The sequence below is a fragment of the Hippoglossus stenolepis genome, chromosome 4 (assembly GCF_022539355.2).
Source record: "Hippoglossus stenolepis isolate QCI-W04-F060 chromosome 4, HSTE1.2, whole genome shotgun sequence".
NCBI lineage: Eukaryota > Metazoa > Chordata > Actinopteri > Pleuronectiformes > Pleuronectidae > Hippoglossus > Hippoglossus stenolepis.
The window spans coordinates 9,502,872-9,520,916 of NC_061486.1; the positions used below are offsets into that span (position 1 = coordinate 9,502,872).

At 40.7% G+C, this 18,045-nt stretch overlaps 1 protein-coding gene and 5 pseudogenes across 1 annotated transcript; all 6 read right to left on the reverse strand.

Annotated features, from left to right (window-relative positions):
* Nucleotides 1-567: 567 nt before the first annotated feature.
* LOC118106221 (extracellular calcium-sensing receptor-like) lies at nucleotides 568-3,777 on the reverse strand. The gene is made up of 6 exons (XM_047339475.1): nucleotides 3,578-3,777; nucleotides 3,168-3,456; nucleotides 2,178-2,990; nucleotides 1,868-2,095; nucleotides 1,614-1,740; nucleotides 568-1,487 (listed from the first exon to the last, which is right to left on the reverse strand). The coding sequence occupies exons 1-6, from the start codon at nucleotides 3,775-3,777 to the stop codon at nucleotides 568-570; spliced, it is 2,577 nt and encodes an 858-aa protein (XP_047195431.1).
* A 315-nt stretch (nucleotides 3,778-4,092) lies between these two features.
* Nucleotides 4,093-5,959, reverse strand: LOC124851646 (annotated as a pseudogene).
* A 787-nt stretch (nucleotides 5,960-6,746) lies between these two features.
* LOC124851647 lies at nucleotides 6,747-8,889 on the reverse strand (annotated as a pseudogene).
* Nucleotides 8,890-10,017: 1,128 nt separating this feature from the next.
* Nucleotides 10,018-10,611, reverse strand: LOC124851648 (annotated as a pseudogene).
* Nucleotides 10,612-11,622: 1,011 nt separating this feature from the next.
* Nucleotides 11,623-15,398, reverse strand: LOC124851637 (annotated as a pseudogene).
* Nucleotides 15,399-17,195: 1,797 nt separating this feature from the next.
* Nucleotides 17,196-17,895, reverse strand: LOC124851649 (annotated as a pseudogene).
* Nucleotides 17,896-18,045: the final 150 nt, after the last annotated feature.

Genomic DNA, 18,045 nt, shown 5'->3' on the forward strand with positions numbered 1-18,045 from the left:
TTGTTTGTTTGAGAATGTTTTTATTATTTTATTCTCATATTTATCCTGTCTCATTCAGTTTTGCTGTTGTATTAATTTCCTCCATTTATTCAGGGGAAATCTTGAGTGCGTTTCTGAGTTTGTTCATTTAGTTTGGTGCATGTGTGGTGATGAAAGTCAAATTGACATTTGAAGGTTTTTATTTTATTACAGTTTGACTTGTTTTCACAGTCGAGCTCGAGAGCATTTTTATCGTCCGACAATAAAGATTCTATTAGGTTAATAAAACGTCTCTCTAAAATTGCAGACTGTAATAAGTATATATATATACTTATATTTCTCACACTGTAAACACTACTTGTGATTAGATGTAAAGAATTGGGAGTAGAACTGTATTGTTATTATTATTATTGTACACTGTCTTATTGTCAGAGGTGTCTCCCCTTTTTTACTTTCGTTGGAGTAAGGATATGTGGAAAAAAAACAGGATCATTTTTATGGTTAAATATTTATTACACTTTGGTATTAAGAAGAAAACTGCAGGAAAAGAAAACACTTCTATACATAAATACATAAATAAATCATAGATCAATAATGTATATCATTATTTGATGTCTTTCCCATGATGTGTTTCTTGGTATTCTGCTCAGGTCTAAACATGATTATAAAGCATTTTGGCAGGAAAATGCAGAAGAGGAGTCCAAAGCTGGAGGCCAGAATGGCAAATATCTCCACAGCCACAGTGAACTTCCCAGGAGAGCTGACGTAAGCCGGGATAAATGTGATCCAGACTGCGCAGAATATCAACATGCTGAAAGTGATCAATTTAGCCTCGTTGAAATTATTGGGAAGCTTTCGAGCCAGAAAAGCAAGTACGAAACACAACATGGCTAAGAGTCCGATGTATCCTAACACAGCCCAGAAGCCGACAGCTGAACCCAGTGCACACTCTAATATGATTCTGTCCTCGTAGAGATACATATTATTAAAAGGAAATGGAGGATTGATTGTCAACCAAAGAATGCAAATCACAACCTGTATCAGAGTGAATGCCAGAACACTGATCCTCTGCCGTGCAGGCCCGAACCATTTCATCACATTTCTGCCTGGAAGTGTCGCCCTGAAGGCCATTAACACCACTATAGTTTTCCCGAGGACACAAGAGATGCAGAGGACGAAGGTGATGCCGAACGCAGTGTGCCGCAGCATGCAGGACCACTCAGAGGGCCGGCCGATGAAGGTCAGGGAGCACAGGAAGCACAGAGTCAGGGAGAAGAGCAGCAGGAAGCTCAGCTCCGAGTTGTTGGCTCGTACTAGTGGGGTTTCTATGTGGCAGTAGAAGACAAGTGTCGTGATCATCGTTAAAAAAAGTCCCAGTAATGAAAATGCGGCCAACAGTGTTCCCAGGATTTCATCATATGCCAAGAATTCTATTGTTTTGGGGATGCAGGCATCTCTTTGGCCGTTGGACCAATATTCTGGTGGGCATTTCATACAGTGTATTGAATCTGCAAAACGAAAAAACAATGCAGAGAAATGTGTTTTAACAGTCAACAGTCATGAAATTGTGTTTTTTCTGTGTCTCTTTCTCTGCAAATACAGATGTTTTGTCTGCAGTGGTCAACAGCATTTACCTGTTGAATTACTGATCTCTCCTGCAGGACAGGGTATGCAATCATAGCAGCAGACTGGTCGTCCTTTTTGGAGGACCTTACGAGTTCCCTGGAGACAGCGCTCACTGCACACTGACACAGGCGCCTCCTACACAGCCAGAGTTCACATCAGAAATATAAGAAAGTCAACTTATAAATACAATTTTAGGTTTTTGGAACAGTTTTCAGTAAATCAGGACACAGTTAAAGAGTCCAACCCTCAGTTTCCCCTTTACCTCTGTGAGCCAGTTTCCCCAGACAACTGGGACGTTATTCATTATGAACTGATGACTCTCTGGAAGAGAAGCGTCATAACGGCCAACTGTGACTCCTTTCATAATTCCTTTGTTTGCCATTTGTAAATTAATGAGTTCATATCTTGCCGGTGAGTCTCCATTTTTGTCAAAATAAACTCTCTCCCCCTCACCGGTGGTGAAATTCACAGTGCTGAGATACTGCACAACCTATAATTAAGAAATTATACAGAGATTAAAAGACAGATTCCTGCTGTTATCACACCGACACTCAGAGCTGGAGCTTTCTCACCTGCCAAGGCTGAATGTGTTTGGGATCAGCACAGCTCCCAGAGGCAAAGGGTCCTTTACCGTCCTCACATTTAATCAGGTTGTCGAGAGCGTGAGCCGCTGCATAAACTGACTTGTACACATTGTTAGTGAATCTCAGCTCGGACACATCAGTGAATTGTGATTCTACGTTTTGCAGGCTCTCAGAGCCGCTGCATGGCTTTCTCTGTGGGTCTGCACTTTCATTCAGAGAGCAGTCGAACGTCTCTTCCCAGAAATCCCTGACAAACTGACTGTGGGGGAACTGTGAGGGGTGGAGCCGCCTCAGGTGCTCCTCCAGCCCCGGGATCTCAGCTCGGCTGACGACAAAGCCCAGTGAACCCTCCAGGATGCTGTGCCCCTCACTGTCTGTCAGAGAGTGATCTGTGATCCAGGCGTCGCTGCCGACAAACTGCAGCCCTGTGATATTCTGCTTGTACAACTCTGCTGCCAACAGCTTAATTTCTCTGTGAGACATGAACGCTACAATAACTCTGGAGGTGGCGTGCTTAATGATCGTTATTATTCTCTGCAGGTTTTCAGGAGGACCTGACGATGAAAATGATTCAGAATACTCAATGCAGACGCCGTATTCTTGTGCACTTTGGATAAATGCATTAATGCCATCGTGGCCATATTTGTTATCCACAGCTATAGCCCCGATCCAGTTCCAGCTGAAGAGCCTGACCAGCTTTGCCATGGCTCTGCTCTGGTAGTAGTCACTGGGAATCGTTCGGAAGAAGGTGGCATACTGTTTTCTGTTGCTCAGACAGGCGCAGGTGGCAAAATGGCTGATCTGTAGTGAAAAACAGAAACATGTGACTGGAAGAGACCCATTAACATTTAATGATTTGGCAGAATCACCATTCAAATTAATCTTATAGTTATACATTTGCAGACCAAAGTAAGTTTACAGCAGCCCAATTAACAGAATCTAACATATGACTTCATGCACCTGTTTTATTTTACTTACCACAGGAATATGAAACCTTCCTACCACTTTTTGAAATGCAATAGTTGGTCTGGATCCTGAATGTCCCAGTATAGCCTGCACCGTCTCCACTTTAGTGCAGTTGTTGTCCCTGACTTCCTCCTTCACTCCGCTCACCAGTGCCAGTGCAGCTCTCAGTATGTCAATGGTCCCACAGTCACTATAGATCCTGTAGCCGAGCGTGACGTTCGGCAACATATCAGGATTTCTGTTGATCTCATTTATAGCAAAGATCATCGCTTGAGCAAATTTGAATTCTCTGAGATTGAAGCTGAGGTAGTGAGAAAGAAATTGCGTGAAATAATTGATCAGTGTGTTACAGTCTCAAATACAGTGGCAAACATACACAGACACATTGGAAATATACTATATACAGGGCACACAATGCATACTTTTTGCACTTTCGTACATCTGGAACTGTCTGAAATGTGTTAGTTACATATTCCTGCCCTGTGCGAAAAGAAAAGATGCCTCCCAGAACAAGGTCGCCATCCTGGGCCAGTTCAGGTGGTTGTGCGGAGCCTTGCAGGCGGCACACGGCGGCTCCATTCCCAATCAGCAGAACCGAGAGGAGCAGCCTCAATAAAGGCATAGTGGTTATTGGTCACCCAGCCCTGCGTCTCGTGGCGGGGCTTTATCCACCTTCAACAACAAGGAGGGGCTGGACTCAAGCCTCAGGAGACGAAGCCAAACAAGTAAATGTTGGATGTTTTTGTCAGTGAAAATGTAGATTTTATTGTTTTGATTTCACTTTGCAAACTGAAATAAACTTTGGGAAATCATCAAGGATTTATGTATCAGGCATTCATTTGTACTTACTATGTTACACTGAATAAAATGCTGCAAATGAAATGATATACAATAGAAAACATGGTAGAGTAGTACAATAAAAGTCTTGAGTAAAACATAGAATACAGGTGTTTATTTAACAGTTATAATGTAGAAACAATAATGGAAGGAGAACACTTTGGCCACCACACTTTAGTTTACTACCGGATGGATTTATACGAAACTTGGTGAAATCATGCGGTATGGATCAAGAAGGAACCCATTAAATTTTGCTATGGACACAGATCAGGAGGCTGATCCTGGATTTTTTTTTCCACTTTCTTAACATTGCCAGATGTTTTTTTTTCAACATTTTCACAGATTTACCAGGGAAGGATTTATGGATCTTGATAAAAAATAAATCATGCATATGAAGAAGACTGATATCTATGAGTTCAGCTTGAGTAAGGTGCTTTACTGTGTGCCATTCTATTTATTTTATTTCCCCCTTCCCCATAATATTCTTCTTTGTATTCTTCTCTGGTTTATATAAGATAATATAGCATTTTGGAATAAAAATACAAATGAGGAGTCCAAAACTGGAGGCCAAAATAGCAAAGATTTCCACTGCTACACTGAACTTCCCAGGAGAGCTGACATAGGCTGGAATAAAAGTGATCCAGACTGCGCAGAATATCAACATGCTGAAGGTGATAATTTACTGCTAGTTACTGTGGCAATTTCCCGCGCGCCAGAAAAGCAAGAATGAAACATAAAATGGCCAGAATCCCGATATACCCGAGTACGCCCAGAATCCTAGAGCTGAGCCCAGCGCGCACTCCAGGATGATTTTGTCCTTGAATTCTTTAAAGTTCTTAAATGGGAAAGGAGGAGAGATTGTCAACCATAAGATGCATATAATGACCTGTATGAGAGTGAACCCTAGAACACTGAGTCTCTGCTGTGCAGGACCAAACCATTTCATCATATTTCTGCCTGGAAGTGTCGACTGAAGGCCATTTAACACCACCATGTTTTCCCAGGACAGGAGATGCAGAGGACGGCAGGGGATGAACGCAGTGAGGCCAGAGCATGCAGGACCAATCAGAGGGCCGGCCGATGAAGCTCAGGGAGCACAGGAAGCACAGAGTCAGGGAGAAGAGCAGCAGAAGCCCAGCCTGAGTTGTTACACCTGGACGATGGAGTTTTCCTGTTTCTGGAAAAGATGAGTGCCACGACCATGGCCATACATGTTCCAAACAGGGACGCGTGAGCAGCGCTCCATAATTTCTTTATAATGAAGAAACTCTGCCTCCTTCTGACGCAGGTGTCCCTTCCTCATTCGATTCAGAATTCAGGATGGCATCGCACACAGAGACAGAATCTGAAAAGTATTAAAGCAGGTGTGACTTATTTATAGATCAGTTTCATTTCACTGCTCCTTTTGATGCATCCACACAAAGCTCCAGCACTATGTCCCCGACATTGGCCAATACTGTATTTATGTTTTAGAATAAAAAGACATTCATCTTGGTGATTACTACAGACTTTTTCAGGCATCTAACTAAAAGTAGATGCAGATATGCTGATTATTCGCAGGCTTCAGGCCCATTACTGCATAATAATTCATATTGGTATAACTTTTATAATCTAATTTTCATGGGGTCTTCAAATTTGACTCTGAACTTATAAATGCATATAATATATTTAGGTGATTTGACACTTTGCTTGCTTGATATGTTTGACCACAAATCATTTTTCATTTATTTGGTAATAGAGAAACTACACATTTCTTCCAGAAACTTTCGATTTGGATATTAGAAACATATTTCATTTGTTAAGATTGGCACGTGATCGACAACTTGACGGTGGTTATAAAGTGATAAAATAATGCATTGAACTAGACCTGCAACGCGTTTTCTATTTCTCCCTCTGCACATCTTATACAGTCAAAGCAGCAGACAGGTTTTCTTTTCTGGAGAACCTTCCTGGTTCCTGGGGGACATTTCTCACTGCAAACTGACACAGGCACCTGCATGAAGAAAACGACTTTGAGGAAATACACATACAATATTCACTTGTATTCATTTTGATGCAACTACACAATTATACTGCAGGGTATATACTGACGTGTTTTGAGTTCCGTGCCCAGATTAAAGACGTATTGTGCAGATTCAGCTGTTTGTCTGCAGGTAAAGATGCATCATAAAGACCACTGCACAACCCACAAAGCCATTTTCTGCCTGGGCCAGTTTATGATTTCATACTGCTGCTAATGCCATCTTCATTAAAGTAACCCCTGTCTCCGTCCTTGTTTTGAATCCAATCTATACGCTGTAAAATCTAAAGAAGACAGATCAGTAAAGAATGGACATCCCTCTATGTGTCTATCATGCAGAGAGACTGCTTATAAAAAAGAGTGGAAGCTTATCTCTGTGTAAGAACTCACCGTTAATGGATTGAGCTGCACTTTGTCGTTATACGTTTCGCTACAGCCAAGAATGCTGCGAAGTGCATGAGCCACAGCATACACTCCTTTGTAGACATTGTTAAATATCGGCATTTATATTAAGGCCAGTGTTGTTGTGCACTTTGGGTCAGATCTTCGTGTCCGTACATTCTCTCTGGTTCCTGTGGACTGTTTGAACTTACAGCCCAATAAAGCCTCCAGAACTCTGCAAAACATTTCACTACTGGATGAATTGAGCGGCTTCACATTCAGTATGAACTCTTCATGCCCCTAACATGTGCTTTGGGAGGATATGCCTATGGCACTATCCAGATGTGGATGCCCTATTCATTCGCAGTTTGAGAATCAAAGATCCAGCTCTCACCACCTCCACCCACTGCACCAGTCAGGCTGTGGTGACAGCTCATGTATCAGCACATCCATCCAAGTGAGAGAGGCAACAATCACCTTAGAGGTGGAAGTCTTTAGAGGTAAGATTGATTATCTTTAGTATTTTGTCGGGGTGGGTCTGTTCTGGAAGAAAGACACAGAGTACTCAGATGTATTCTAGCTGTCGGCAGATTCTAGAATATAGCCATGCCGTTATTTCCGTAATCGCCATTGGTTCTAATGGCCCAACTCACCCAACTAAAGTGCTTGACCAGCTGGGCCAGGGCTCTGCTCTGGGTAGTAGTCACTTGCATTGTTCTGAGGAAGGACGGTACTTGGTTTTGTCACTGAGACAAGCGCAGGTGGCGAAGTGGCTGATCTAAAAGAAAAAGAATACTTCAAAGATAAAGATGGGGAAAAAAATTCTCTCCTAATTTACTCTAAGCAGCTGGAAAATGATTTAAAAGTCAAAAGTATTATACATTTAAGAAACGACTCACCATTGGGATATGAAATGGCCCGATGACGGTAGCTATAGCCATGCACGGAGGAGGAGGTTTCTCCCATGATGGCCTGCACCTGTGCAGGCTTGGTACACGGTGTTGTGAGGGGTGACATAAACATTTGTTATCGCTAGCCATGTCAGATAACCACACTTCAAGCATGGAGCACAGGCACGTACATTTTATATCCAGAGAGATGCCAGGCAGTAAATCTGTGGTGTTATTAATCTCTTGATGGCAAAAGCATAGCCTGCAAACTGGAACCCTCTGAAATTCAAACTGTTTAATGCAAACAGTTATAGATATAGTAACACTACCCTGAATAAAATGCATGGACAATCACAGTTTGTTTCAAAATCAATTAATTGTTTGAATATAATAATATAAGTTGAACAAAGCTTCCTTAAGTTGGCCTAACAATTGTATTTTCTCGTAGCAGTTTAAAATGAAAGCCTTGATGTATCAATGCACACACATCATTTCAATTTCTTCTTATTTGATAATATTTGTTTTAACCTGTTTTCTTATCTCTATTCATTTCCAGTAGATATTTTCTCTCCATATTATAGATTTCTACTGCATAATTTACCTGTACCTAGTGGCAGTGGTTTGTGAGTGTAGGTTTTCTGTCTGTCTCTTCCAGCGCTGTGGAAAGAGAAGATTCTCAACATTATGTCCTCATCCTGAGACAGTGGAGGGTTCTCAGGATCCTCTGCCTGCACTGCAGCCTCAGCCTGGGAGAGAAGGACGCCACCAGCAGCAGCTGTAAAAGTGCCCACTCTTGTTCCGGCCACCTCTGAATGGACGCCATTTGCCTGAGAAATGTAATCCACTTGCAGATCATGTGCTGCAGTTAAATCAGACGCTTTGCACTGGGTATTTGGTACATTTATGAGCAGCATATAAATCAGAACGAACGGTGATGATTCATCGCTCTGACCGCTCTGACCTGGCAGGTGGGGCAGAGCAGGAGGTGCCAAAAGACAAGAAGAGCCAAGGGTTGTAGTGCCTTTTAAAGAGGATTTTTACTAGTGTGTGTTTCCAGATAAGAACATTCACATATGTGCAATCCCTCCATTTTTAAATAAACTTTGTTTTGTTATTATGTGATAACTAATTCAATTTACATTTGCATTAAACAGAATGATAAAGCTAACTGTATATAAAGTTGAGTAAAAATGACTTCAGAGAGGCTCCTTCCTTATAACTGTGCAATAACCTCTTTATTACAAATATTCAGTCTCCATCAACAGAAGCATTTGGCAACTTGGCGAAGTGTAACATACTTTAAACAATATCATCGTAGCTGTTTTTCATGTTAGGAGTCACACGGGGGAGAGAGTTACTTACACAACAAGTGTAAAAAAAGTGTTTCTTTTTAATCTCGGTTTTGGACTCCACCATCTGCTGGTTGGCTGCAATTACTCTCCTGTGCTCACCAGGCGGTTCCCTAACTTTGTCTTTCTGATGTTTTCTGATGACTCCTCTGTCTAAATACTTCTGTGCCGGAACTGAACACTTTTATTTATTTTTATTTTCGTAACCTAGCTGTGCACAGAGCGGTGTCCATTTCCTCAGAGTCTCCCCAGACCATATTTCCAATTTGATTCACACTGTATCTAATGCAAGAGGATCTTAATCAGTATTTGCAGATGAGTGTTCACCCTTCTGGGCTTTAGTATCGAGTGTGTATCCCAGTGGATGTCTTAGGTTCTGTGGCTTGAACAAATTTGACCAAGCTTCATATTAGGTCATGAAGGTATAGTTTATTTATGAACAATATGGGTTACAAAGGAATTATTAGCTGACTGGAATGTATAACAAGTTCATACATTAGCAGAGATTCATGGCAGGAAAGAACTGCTCTGACCTAAACTGACATTTGGGCCAACAAATCTAGAACTCACTGAATCTTCTATGGCTGAAATATCATGTCATATAATTATCATACAGTGGGTCAAAAGTATTTAGTTTGTGTTGGATATTTAATTGATGGTTTGTGCTTGTTTATACTTTAAATCATAAATCAATCACAGGGACCGACACGTTGTGAACTTATCATGTGTCTGTTATATGTACAGCTTAGTGTTTCATATGATTTATGAAAACTTCCATAACAAGGCAAACACATTTTCATGGAAGTAAAGAGCAACACAAAATCAGTGCATAATTTGTGTGTAACATTTGAGTTTTATTAGCAATTTTAATAACACACGCATCATTTTAAATATCCATATATTAATAGGAGATGCAAAGAAAAAATGTATCCAAGCAAGTCAGTTAAGAAACCAATTCATGCTACTTCAGGTCTTGTTTTGTGTTTATATATATATATTTAGTTTAGTTCAAGTCTCATGAGTTAAAGAATATTTTTGTGCAAAACTACAACTTACTTTTACATTTAATCGAAATAAGCAGCTAAGTTATTTCTATAATTACTGTATGAGCTGTAAATGCATTCATAATATAATAACATTATAATATATATGATTCATGTATAAACTACGAAGAAACGCAGAAAATGATGATAAATATATTGTTATTGTTATTATAACAGAAAACTCAAAGAGACCCTGGCTGACAATTTTACCCATCAAATGTTTCTTTATGTTTTCCTAGCTTTAGTAAATGATGTAGCACTTTGGTAAGAAAATACAAACAGCATCTATAACTTGGAAGCCAGGATATAAATATTCCACAGCCAGTGAACTTCCCTAGAGAGTCAGACGTATGTCAGGATAAATGTGATCCAGATCGCAGAGAATATCAACATGCTGAAAGTGATGAATTTAGCCTTCGCTTGAAATTACTGTGAAGCTTTCGAGCTAAAAAGCAAGACAAAACACAACATGGCTAAGAGTCCGATGTATCCTAACACAGCCCAGAAGCCGACAGCTGAACCCAGTGCACACTCTAATATGATTCTGTCTCGTGAGAGAGATACATATTATTAAAAGCAAACGGAGGATTGATTGTCAACCAAAGAATGCAAATCACAAACCTGTATCAGACTGAATGCCAGAACACTGATCCTCTTGCCGCAGGCCCGAACCATTTCATCATATTTCTGCCTGGAAGTGTCGCTCTGAAGGCCATTAACGCCACTATAGTTTTCCCGAGGACACAAGAGATGCAGAGGATTTGGTTGCGATGCCGAACGGCGTGCCGCAGCATGGTGGACCACTCAGAGGGCCGGCCGATGAAGGTCAGGGGAGCACAGGAAGCACAGAGTCAGGGAGAAGAGCAGGAAGCTCAGCTCCGAGTTGTTGGCTCGTACTAGTGGGGTTTCTATGTGGCAGAAGACAAGGTCGATCATCGCTAAAAGTCCCAGTAATGAAAACGCGCCAACAGTGTTCCCAGGATTTCATCATATACCAAGAATTTATTGTTTTGGGGATGCAGACATCTCTTTGTCGTTTGACCAATATTTGCGGGCATTTACACAATGTATTGAATCTGCAAAACGAAAAAACAATGGCAGAGAAATGTTTTAACAGTCAACAGTCAAAGAAATGTGTTTTTTCTGTGTCTTTCTCTGCAAATACAGATGTTTTGTCTGCAGTGGTCAACAGCATTTACCTGTTGAATTACTGATCTCTCCTGCAGGACAGGGTATGCAATCATAGCAGCAGACTGGTCGTCCTTTTTGGAGGACCTTACGAGTTCCCTGGAGACAGCGCTCACTGCACACTGACACAGGCGCCTCCTGCACAACCTTCAACAACAAGGAGGGGCTGGACTCAAGCCTCAGGAGACGAAGACAAACAAGTAAATGTTGGATGTTTTTGTCAGTGAAAATGTAGATTTTATTGTTTTGATTTCACTTTGCAAACTGAAATAAACTTTGGGAAATCATCAAGGAATTATGTATCAGGCATTCATTTGTACTTACTATGTTACACTGAATCAAATGCTGCAAATTAAATGATATACAATAGAAAACATGGTAGAGTAGTACAATACAAGTCTTGAGTAAAACATAGAATACAGGTGTTTATTGAACAGTTATTATGTAGAAACAATAATGGAAGGAGAACACTTTGGCCACCACACTTTAGTTTACTACCGGATGGATTTATACGAAACTTGGTGAAATCATGCGGTATGGGTCAAGAAGGAACCCATTCAATTTTGCTATGGACACAGATCAGGAGGCTGATCCTGGATTATTTTTTCTTCTTAACATTGCCAGATGGGGTGTTTTTCAACATTTTCACAGTTTTAACAGGAAGGATTTGTGGATCTTGATAAAAAATAAATCATGCATATAAAGAAGACTGATATCTATGAGTTCATTATAAGGTGCTTTACTGTGTCTCCATTCTATTTATTTTAGTGCCCCCTTCCCCATAATATTCTTTCTTGTATTCTTCTCTCTGGTTTGTATAAGATAACATAGCATTTCTTGGAATAAAAATACAAATGAGGAGTCCAAAACTGGAGGCCAAAATAGCAAAGATTTCCACTGCTACACTGAACTTCCCAGGAGAGCTGACATAGGCTGGAATAAAAGTGATCCAGACTGCGCAGAATATCAACATGCTGAAGGTGATGAATTTGGCTTCGTTAAAGTTATCAGGTAATTTCCGCGCCAGAAAAGCAAGAATGAAACATAAAATGGCCAGAATCCCGATATACCCGAGTACGGCCCAGAATCCTAGAGCTGAGCCCAGCGCGCACTCCAGGATGATTTTGTCCTTGAATTCTTTAAAGTTCTTAAATGGGAAAGGAGGAGAGATTGTCAACCATAAGATGCATATAATGACCTGTATGAGAGTGAACCCTAGAACACTGAGTCTCTGCTGTGCAGGACCAAACCATTTCATCATATTTCTGCCTGGAAGTGTCGACCTGAAGGCCATTAACACCACCATAGTTTTCCCCAGGACACAGGAGATGCAGAGGACGAAGGTGATGCCGAACGCAGTGTGCCGCAGCATGCAGGACCACCAGAGGGCCGGCCGATGAAGCTCAGGGAGCACAGGAAGCACAGAGTCAGGGAGAAGAGCAGCAGGAAGCTCAGCTCAGAGTTGTTGGCCCTGACGATGGGAGTTTTCCTGTTTCTGAAAAAGATGAGTGCCACGACTGCGGTCATACATGTTCCAAACAGGGACGCCGCGGTGAGCAGCGCTCCCATAATTTCTTTATACGAAAGAAACTCTGCCTCCTTCTTGACGCAGGTGTCCCTTCCCTCATTCGACCAGAATTCAGGATGGCATCGCACACAGGAGACAGAATCTGAAAAGTATTAAAGCAGGTGTGACTTGCCGAGTAGATCAGTTTCATTTCACTGTTCTTTTGATGCATCCACACAAAGTCTACACTATGTCCCTGACATTGGCCATTTACTGTTGTATTTTATGTTTTAGAATAAAAAGACATTCATCTTGTGATTACCACAGACCTTTTTTCAGGCATCTAACCAAAAGTAGATGCGCAGATATGCTAGATTATTCGCAGGCTTCAGGCTCATTACTGCATAATTCATATTGGTATAACTTTGTTAATTCACTTTTCACATGGGGTCTTCAAATTTGACTTGAATTTATAAATGCATATAATATATTTAGGTGATTTCTGACACTTTGCTTTGTTTGATATGTTTAATTCACAAATCATTTTTTCATTTATTTGTAATAGAGAAACTACACATTTCCTTCCCCAGGAAACCTTCCCTGATTTGGATATTAGAAAACAGATATTTCATTTGTTAAGATTGGTACGTTGACTCTGACAACTTTGATTTGTGGAACAACAAAGTGATAAAACAAAAACATGCATGGGAGTATTACTAGACCTGTAACGTTGCTTATTTCTCCTCTGCACATCTTATACAGTCAAAGCAGCAGACAGGTTTTTTCTGGAGAACCTTCCTGGTTCCTGGGGGACATTTCTCACTGCAAACTGACACAGGCACCTGCATGAAGAAAACGACTTTGAGGAAATACACATACAATATTCACTTGTATTCATTTTGATGCAACTACACAATTATACTGCAGGGTATATACTGACGTGTTTTGAGTTCCGTGCCCAGATTAAAGACGTATTGTGCAGATTCAGCTGTTTGTCTGCAGGTAAAGATGCATCATAAAGACCGACTGTGACAAACTCCACAAAGCCATTTTCTGCTCGCTGCCAGTTTATGATTTCATACTCTGCTGCTGGGTCGCCATCTTCATTAAAGTAAACCTCGTCTCCGTCCTTTGTTTTGAACTGAATCCTTCCTATGCGCTGTAAAATCTAAAGAAGACAGATCATAGTTAATGGACATCCTCTATGTCTATCACAGAGAGACTGCTTATAAAAAAGAGTGGAAGCTTTATCTCTTGTGTAAGAACTCACCGTTAATGGATTGAGCTGCACTTTGTCGTTACATGTTTCGTTACAGCCAAGAATGCTATGAAGTGCATGAGCCACAGCATACACTCCTTTGTAAACATTGTTAAATATCGGCATGAGAGACATGTCAGTGAAGCTGTTGTGCACTTGGGTCAGATCTTCATGTCCGGTACATCTTCTGGTTCCTGTGGATTTTGAACTTTACAGCTGAATAAAGCCTCTTGTGAACTCTGTAAACATTTCACTACCGGATGAATTGAGCGGCTTCACATTCAGTATGAACTCTCTCATGCCCCTGACATGTGCTTTGGGGATGGACAGGCCTATGGCACCATCCAGGATGTGATGCCCATTCATTTCTGCAGTTTGAGAATCAAAGATCCAGCTCTCGCTGCCCACCCACTGGTAACCAGTCAGGTTGTGGTGGGACAGCTCATGTATCAGCACATCCATATCCAAGTGAGAGAGAAAAGCAACAATCACCTTAGAGGTGGAAGCCTTTATAAGATTGATTATCTTTAGTATTTTGTCGGGTGGGTCTGTTCTGAAGAAAGACACAGAGTACTCCAGACAGATGCCCAGCTGTCGGGCAGATTCTGTGAATATAGCCATGCCGTTATTTCCGTAATCGTCATTGGTTCTAATGGCTCCAACCCAACTCCAACCAAAGTGCTTGACCAGCTGGGCCAGGGCTCTGCTCTGGTAGTAGTCACTGGGTATTGTTCTGAGGAAGGACGGGTACTTGGTTTTGTCACTGAGACAAGCGCAGGTGGCGAAGTGGCTGATCTAAAAGAAAAAAAGAAATTACCTCTAAAGATAAAGATAAAATAGAAAAAAATTCTCTCCTAATTTACTCTAAGTAGCTGGAGATTTAAAAAGTCAAAAGTATTATACATTTAAGAAACGTACCCACCATTGGGATATGAAATGGCCCGATGACGGTAGCTATAGCCATGCACGGAGAGGAGGAGGTTTCTCCCATGATGGCCTGCACCTGTGCAGGTTTGGTACACGGTGTTGTGGAGGGGGCAGATACAACATCGTTACCGTTAGCCAAGGCCAGAGCAACCCTCACACTTCTGGCGATGGAGCCACAGGTATCGTACATTTTATATCCCAGAGAGATGCCAGGCAGTAAATCTGTGGTGTTATTAATCTCCTCGATGGCAAAAAGCATAGCCTGGGCAAACTGGAACCCTCTGAAATTCAAACTTAATGCAAACAGTTATAGATATAGTAACACTACCCTGAATAAAATGAATGGACAACTTCACAGTTTTGTTTCTCAAATCATAATTAATTGTTTGAATATAATAATATAAGTTGAACAAAGCTTTTTTTTAAAAGTTGGCCTAACAATTGTATTTTTCTCGTAGCAGTTTAAATGAAAGCCTCTGATGGTATCAATGCACACAACATCATTTCAATTTTCTTAGTTTGATAATATTTGTTTTAACCTGTTTTCTATCTCTATTCATTTCCTCCAGTAGATATTTTCCATATTATAGATTTCTACTGCATAATTTACCTGGTGCACTCCAGTGGCAGTGGTTTGTGAGTGTAGGTTTCCTGTCTGTCTTTCCAGCTGCTGTGGAAATAGAAGATTCCCCCCAACATTATGTCCCCATCCTGAGACAGTGGAGGGTTCTCAGGATCCCCCCTCTGCCTGCACTGCAGCTCCTCAGCCTGAGAGAAGGACGCCACCAGCAGCAGCTGTAAAAGTGCCCACCCTTGTTCCGGCCACCTCTGAATGGACGTCATTCTGCCTTAGAGAAATAAACCACTTGGTGGCATCACATGTGCCACAGTTTAAATCAGACGCTTTGCACTGGTATTTATACATTTATGAGCAGCATATAAAATTGTAACTGAACGGTGATGATTCATCGTCTGACCGCTCTGGACCTGCGAGGTGGGGCAAGAGGAGGGAGGTGCCAAAAGACAAGAAGAGCTAAGGGCTGTGGTGCCTTTAAATATATTTTTACTAGGTGTGTGTTTGTGATAAGAACATTCACATATGTGCAACTCCCCCATTTTTAAATAAACTTTGTTTTAATATTATGTGATAACTAATTCAATTTACATTAAACAGAATGATAAAGCTTTTTAACTGTATATAAAGTTGATAAAAAATGACTTCAGAGAGGCCCTTCTTATAATGCACAACTTTATTGCAAATATTCAGTCTCCATCAACAGAAGCATTTGCAACTTGGCTTAAGTGCAACATACTTTAAACAATATCATCGTAGCTGTTTTTCATGTTAGGAGTCACACGGGGGAGAGAGTTACTTACACAACAAGTGTAAAAAAAGTGTTTCTTTTTAATCTCGGTTTTGGACTCCACCATCTTCTGTTTAGCTGCAATTACTCTCCTGTGCTCACCAGGCGGTTCCCTAACTTTGTCTTTCTGATGTTTTCTGATGACTCCTCTGTCTAAATACTTCTGTGCCCGAACTGAACACTTTTATTTATTTATTTTTATTTTCGTAACCTAGCTGTGCACAGAGCGGTGTCCATTTCCTCAGAGTCTCCCCAGACCATATTTCCAATTTGATTCACACTGTATCTAATGCAAGAGTGATTCTAATCAGTATTTGCAGATGACAGTTCTCACCCTTCTGGGCTTTAGTATCGTAGTGTGTATCCCAGTGGATGTCTTAGGTTCTGTGGCTTGAACAAATTTGACCCGTTTCATATTAGGTCATGAAGTTTATAGTTTATTTATGAACAATACAAGTCACAAAGGAATTATTAATGACTGAATGTATAACAGTTCATACATTAGCAGATCTACATAGAGGCCGAACTGGTTTGACCCAAACTGACATTTGGGCCAACAACGAGAACTCATTGAATCTTTCTATGGGGCTGAAATATCATATGTCATATAATTATCATACAGTGGGTCAAAGTATTTAGTTTGTGTTGATATTTAATTGATGGTTTGTGCTTGTTTATACTTTTAACTCATAAATCAATCACAGGGACTGACACGTTGTGAATTTATCATGTGTCTGTTATATGTACAGCTTAGTGTTTCATATGATTTATGAAAACTCATAATAAGGGTTAAGAAAAACACATTTCTCATGGAAGTAAAGAGCAACACAAAAATCAGTGGATAATTTGTGTAACATTTGAGTTTATTACAATTTTAATAACACGACTATTTTAAATATCCATATATTAATAGAGGTGCAAAAGAAAAAGAAATGTATTCAAGCAAGTCACATGAAACTAATTCAGTGCCACTTCCAGGTCTTGTTTGTGTTTATATATATATTTAGTTTAGTCTGTCACATGAGTTAAAGAATATTTTTTGCAAAACTACAACTTACTTTTTTACATTTAACTCTAAATAACCAGCTATGTTATTTCTTATAATTACTGTGAGCTGTAAATGTATTTCTGTGCTAATATAATAACATTATAATATGATGATTCATGTATAAACTACGAAGAAACGCAGAAAAATGACGATAAATACATTGTTATTGTTGTTATAACAGAAAACTCAAAGAGATCTCAAGGTCACCTCTAATGCATCAAATGTTTCTCATGTTTTCCTCTGTGGTTTTAGTAAAATGATGTAGTACTTGGTAAGAAAATACAAAACAGCATTCCATAACTCAAGCGAGGATGGCAACATCTCCACAGCTACAGTGAACTTCCTGGTGAGCTGACGTGATGTCAGATAAATGTGATCCAGACTTCGCGAGAATATCAACATGCTGAAAGCGATGAATTTAGCCTTGCTGAAATTATCAGGAAGCTTTCGAGCCAAAAAAGCAAGTACGAAACACAACATGGCTAAGAGTCCGATGTATCCTAACACAGCCCAGAAGCCAACAGCTGAACCCAGTGCACACCTAATATGATTCTGTCTCGTAGATACATATTATTAAAAGGAAACTGAGGATTGATTGTCAACCAAAGAATGCAAATCACAACCTGTAATAGACTGAATGCCAGAACACTGATCCTCTGCCGCAGCAGGCCCGAACCATTTATCACATTTCTGCCTGGAAGTGTCAGCCTGAAGGCCATTAACGCCACTATAGTTTTCCGAGGACACAAGAGATGCAGAGGACGAAGGTGATCAACGCAGGCCGTGAGTACGGTGACCACCAGAGGGCCGCCGATGAAGGTCAGGAGCACAGGAAGTACAGAGTCAGGAGAAGAGCAGCAGGAAGCTCAGCTCTGAGTTGTTGGCTCGTACTAGTGGGGTTTCTATGGCAGTAGAAGACAGCGTCGGATCATCGCTAAAAGTCCCAGTAATGAAAACGCTGCCAACAGTGTTCCCATTTCATCATATACCAAGAATTTATTGTTTTGGGGATAGCATCTCTTTTGTCGTTGACCAATATTCTGGTGGGCATTTACAGTATTGAATTGCAAAACGAAAA